Below are 5565 nucleotides of genomic sequence, written 5' to 3' on the forward strand. Positions count from 1 at the left end.
AAATTCTGCGTGGCCTCCCCTTCTTGTTTCGTGCCTTGAGCTGGCTCGTAACACATGTTAATGTTTCACAGTGCAGTGATTAACCGTACTGTACTGTGTTGTGTTCGAACGCTCCACTGCAGTTCAATCAATGACCCTGATGTGGTCGGCGCTACTCTACAGCATCACCAACTTGAGTACAATACATTGAGAATAAAAGAGGAGGAAATGCTTACAATACAGCTGTACTCCTCATCATCCATCTCCTTCACCTTCAAGCAATAGGACTGGGGAAGGAACATAAGAGTTTATCAGTACACAAGTAGCTGACAGTGGTACAGGAGGTAGAGAAGTCGTTTAGTAATCAGAAGGTTGCTAGTTCGATTCCCTGTCGAAGCGTCCTTGAGCAAGACACTGAACCCCTAATTGCTAAATGACTAAATGTAAAATGTAAGCTGAGATACAAGAGCAGGAGAAATTACAATCACAATTTCCCTTTGATATACAGATTATGCCTTTTATCAGATCTGTAAACCAATGCAGTGCCTAATAACAAACTGATAAAAGTAATGTGGCGAGTTATATTTAGTGCGCTTTGTGCTGCTTCTTACCAGGTATTCAAATTTGACGTCCAGGTACTTGCGAATGGTGAGCTTAGTGTCGGGGATGGCCTTGTGCAGGTAAGTGTTCAAATCATGAAGCATCTGAATGAAAAAAAGAGAAGAGGATCCAAATTCAGTGCTGTTTTCTAAAATGTAGAGAAATCTTACTTGGATATGGGTGCAGCCTAGCTTAGCCCATTAGCTTAGGACCTTAAAGTTCTTTACTCGACAGCAAAGTTCAGAAACAAAAGTCTGTGATCCGAAATTCTTCGTTTGAAAGTTTACTTAAAATGATTTAAATAATACAGCATAAAAATTCAGGATAATACTTTTCTAACAAGTTAACTGGCATTCGTGTTTTCTAAAACGTAGAGAACTCTTAGCTGTGTTTCCAAAATATATAGCAAGACATAAAAGAGTTTGTGGATTCAAGAGTGTGACATTTATTTCCTAACCGGTTTAATGGTCTTCAACAACTGGATGCCGTATTTCTCGATGTTGCGGTGAGCCTCGGCAAACTTCACGAAGGCCTCGCTGGCTGCGGCCTGGGGCTCCCGCACACCGATCACAGAGAAGACGTCGCCGAAGGCTGAGGTCCAGAAGTCCAGAACAGACGACAGATGAGAATCAAAACAATCATATGACGATGAGAATCAGAACAATCATATGACGATGATGTTAGTTACACGGTGGTCCTGTTGTTCAAGGGCCCAGATGTTACATGCTGACATTTGTGTATTTTGACTTCCGTCAGCCCCATCTACCCTGTGGGCTCAACCTGCTGCTTGTAGCCCTAGACACAGTTCCTGAGCTGAAGGCCCACAGTATAAGAGGGGCTAATGATTGAGCTACTGGCCTGGTTCAGCCAGCCTATTGGTCAAGAGTAGAGGTGTGGTGTGAATCTTCACTTCACTAAACCCACCCAATAAAACCCTTACCTCTGTGAGTCTGCGAGAGCTCGAAGAAGGCTCTGAGCAGCCGCTTGGTGTGCTCCATCAGTCCTGCGCAGAGGAATGAGACAACAGGGAGGAGGACACTGATCAGACACCTTAAGAGCCAACCGCTGGTTCATAGCTCAAATCCACACTGACCGTTAGGACCATAGATATATATATATATATATATATATATATATATAAAGGCTAGATGTCTCATCCGGGTTGCCCGGCCAACGGAGTCGAACGTCCGCACATGGCGGCCATCTTGCCACAGGTCAGCTCGCTCACCCATAACATTGTGTTGGTAGTGGTATGTACTTTTTAAAATAACCATAACTTGCTCAATTTTCAACGCATTTACAAATGGTTTGGTCTCTTAGAAACGTTATTAACGTGGTTATAATTCTGGATATTTTTTTTAGAAAATAACATAATTATTCATAAGTATGCAGTGTCATAACTACATCTCTGACGTTTATAACAAACCGAACCGTTTAAAAATCGGTTGAAAATTGAGCAAGTTATGGTTATTTAAGATGTACATACCACTACCAACACAATGTTATGGGTGAGCGAGCTTACCGTCGCAAGATGGCCGCCATGTGCGGACGTTCTAGACTCCACCGTAAGACATCTAGCCTTTATATAGAACTATGGTTAGGACTGCGTTCTTACCTTTATAAAGCTCAGCAGTTTTCTCGAGCTCCTCCAGCCTCCTCACCAGTCCGTCTGCAAGAACCCCAAACACATTTGAGACTTCTCTTTTCTAAAAAAAGCAGTTAAACTAAATACCTGGGGCATTAACACTCGTTTTACAAGAAAACATCCACAAGATATCAGTATGAAACAGGGCCTGCGGTCGAGGCACTGCCAACACTAGTGGGTTCTCAGGGGGCGGCAGTAGTACAGGAGGTAAAGAAGTCGTTTAGTAATCAGAAGGTTGCTAGTTCGATTCCCTGTCGAAGCGTCCTTGAGCAAGACACTGAACCCCTAATTGCTCCTGATGTGCAGTGTGCCATCAGTGTAAATGTAAAATGTGTATACATTTGTAAGTCGCACATATGTAAGTCGCTTTGGATAAAAGCGTCTGCTAAATGACTAAATGTGAAATGTTCACCATTGCACAGGATCGCTCTGCTGAGGCCGAGGGCATCTGCGGTCCCCGAGCTCATGTTCTCCACGAGACGATGTTTCACCTTCTTCAACACTAATGAATTTACACACACAAAACACACACACACACACACACACACACACACACACAAAACAGCCAATAGAGCATAATCACAATTACAATCATTATGTTAAACTACATCATTGGTGTTCAGGAGGAAAACAGGTCAAGATTTGGCTATAGTGCTCAACTCCCGCACGCCCGCTATAAGAAACCTGACAAAGGTCTTAATTATTATTATTATTTATTTATATTAATTATTATAAGGAAGGTGAACCTACCTATATCGAGAGACTTCCCCTGCTTCGGATCTGCTTGTAGCTTATTATAGTGAATTGTGACCTGACCCTGAAAAAAATACATAGAAACAGAAAAAAAAAGTATAAGATACAAACAATATCATTTTGGTCTAGAACCTTTTTCAATTTTACAGACAATAAATCATGTTTTAACAAGCTTTTTTTATGACTACTGTCATAGTAATAATGATCAAAGATGGGTGGAGTTGTTAGAATCTTTGGTTTTTGTAGTATCTCTGTGTCACCTTAAGTATTAATTATTATTATAAATTATTATATATTATGTACAGTACCTGCACAACCTGGATCATTTTGGCCACCTCCACTTTGGTCTTTCCCTTAACGGTTTTACTGTTGACTCCAGTGATCTCATCGCCAGCAGCTAGTGTTCCGTCCAATGCCGCAGGGGTATTGTCAAAGACCTGAGAATATAGGAGGGATTAAAAAAAAAAGAAAAACATCCATTGTGAACACTTAAAAAATACATTAGCAATCATGAAATTTCATAATCATTTCTGCACAAAAGCAGACATGTTTAAAAATGAATGCCTTCCAATCTAGGTAGAAAACACAAACTTGAAAAGTAAAATGTCTTGATTGGCAAGGGCTTAAACGTGTCTAGTCTTCTTGATCCATTACCTGTACAATGTAGAGACAGGGGCAGTACTGAGCACCCCCTCCGATGCTGATCCCGATCAGGTTCCCCGAGTCTTTCTGCAGAGTCACCGTTCCAGGGACCGTTGGAATCCCACTTTGTCAGAAAAATCAGATGTTAATAATAATAATAATTTATTTTATTTGTAATGCACTCTTCATTCAAAAGAATCTCAGAGTGCCAACATATTAAAAACTAACTATAATAATACAATAAAATAAAAATGAATTAACATAAGCATAATAATGTTAGTAATGCATTCTTGACCCCTAAGTGAGGTACAGCACACACTATTTCTAGAATAAATATGTAATGTTACTTGTCTGTTCAACATTTTGATACGTTTCCTTATTGTGTAGGAAAAAAAAACAGCAGATGATAACTACCATTAATTTCTGTATTAATATGTTACGTGCATTGCCACTTCATACCACAGTATACAAATACAAGAAAGGCCACATTGCAATTGGTCTTCAATGAGCGACTCATACTACTCCATAACCCGAATCAGAATCAGAATCAGGTTTTATTGGCCAAGTAAGTTTGCACAAACAAGGAATTTGACTTGGTAAAGTGACTCTCAGTGTGCTTACACAAAATATACAACACAATACAATACAATACAATACAATACAATACAATACAAACATAACAGTGCAACAGTGCAATGGACTAAGGAGTTTAAGAAAGTATGTACAAGGCGTAATGGCTATATACAGTAGCTGTGAAATGTTGCACCACAGTAGTGCAAAGAAGAAGTGGAGAGTGCGAGAAGTGCAGGGATAAATATATAAATATAAATATATATGCTACAGTGGGTTAGTTGTTCAGTAGTGAGACGGCGAGGGGGAAGAAACTGTTTTTGTGTCTGGAGGTTTTTGCGAACAGTGATCTGTAGCGTCTACCAGAGGGGAGGACAGAATAAAACATCACTCACAGTTTATCCTCTTCCAGCTCGTAGTCCATGTCTGTAAACATTCTAGACCTCAGACGTTTTTGCGAATTCGACCTATTATAAATATAACATTTCGTGAATTCGAATAATAAACATTAAAACCACCAATAGTGCCCACATAGTGTTGTTGCCAGAGAAGATATTTGTACAAAGTTAACGGAGTAATTAGTTCGTTATTCATTCAGACCATCATTCCAACGGTCTAACTAACAATTTAATATTACCATTTACCGTGTTGACAAAATCATGAACAAAACAGCAAACTGGCAGTCAATGATTTTAGCTCGCTAATGTTAGCTCACCAGTAGGCTACAATAGTAGACAATATGCTTAGTTTCCTTGCAAGCACATTAAAACCGCTAGAGTGTGAAACACTTCAGGGGACTAATACTAGCTAATTACTGGGGAAATGACATATACATGGTCAGCATTCAAGTCTAAACTTTACAAAAATTACATGTATCATTAATGTATTTGCAGGCATCGAGGTGACAGGTGGACAGGCTAAATAAACTGTTTTCAGCTAACGTTAGCTAGCTAGCCAACAAACAAACATTACAAAACAGGGAAGAAACCCTTGGGTACCTTGACTGGTCGACTCAGCAATGTACGTTTAGATGTGCTGTCTTCATATGAAATCGTATGATATGCTTCGTAACTGGCGAATTTCACTAGCCGAGTTTACCCCGTACTACAGCAATGAGCTGCTGGTACTTGTTTAATATGTGTCGTCATTTCCGACAATACAGGAAACAGCCGATATATCTGTCTCAGATATGCACCGATATCAAATTACAAACATAAGTTATTACATTACTGTTTTATAGGACTTTAACATAAGTCTCTTGTATCATGTTAAGAATTGGGATGGGTACACAGCAGCTTGGAACATAGTAGCAAAATATTATTTGCATATATTTAATACTTTTTGAGCAGTGGATATTTAACATTTTGCAGGGGGAA

The 5565-nt window shown here is 39.6% G+C and overlaps 1 protein-coding gene across 1 annotated transcript; it reads right to left on the reverse strand.

Moving 5' to 3' along the window:
* pick1 (protein interacting with prkca 1) lies at nucleotides 1-5332 on the reverse strand. Its single transcript, XM_031585374.2, has 11 exons — nucleotides 5188-5332; nucleotides 4585-4656; nucleotides 3632-3743; nucleotides 3286-3414; nucleotides 2975-3041; nucleotides 2637-2726; nucleotides 2195-2248; nucleotides 1520-1582; nucleotides 1037-1170; nucleotides 591-683; nucleotides 1-266 (listed from the first exon to the last, which is right to left on the reverse strand). The coding sequence occupies exons 2-11, from the start codon at nucleotides 4623-4625 to the stop codon at nucleotides 165-167; spliced, it is 885 nt and encodes a 294-aa protein (XP_031441234.1). The 5' UTR covers nucleotides 4626-4656; nucleotides 5188-5332; the 3' UTR covers nucleotides 1-164.
* Between the last annotated feature and the right edge of the window lie 233 nt (nucleotides 5333-5565).

This window comes from Clupea harengus, chromosome 1 (genome assembly GCF_900700415.2).
Source record: "Clupea harengus chromosome 1, Ch_v2.0.2, whole genome shotgun sequence".
NCBI lineage: Eukaryota > Metazoa > Chordata > Actinopteri > Clupeiformes > Clupeidae > Clupea > Clupea harengus.

Coding starts and splice junctions, on each gene's coding strand:
- pick1 (XM_031585374.2), bottom strand. CDS start 4,625: ATGTTTACAGACATGGACTACGAGCTGGAAGAGGATAAACT. Junction 3,744..4,584: donor GAGCTGGAAGAGGATAAACT/GTGAGTGATGTT, acceptor TTTCTGACAAAG/TGGGATTCCAACGGTCCCTG. Junction 3,042..3,285: donor AAATGATCCAGGTTGTGCAG/GTACTGTACATA, acceptor TATTTTTTTCAG/GGTCAGGTCACAATTCACTA.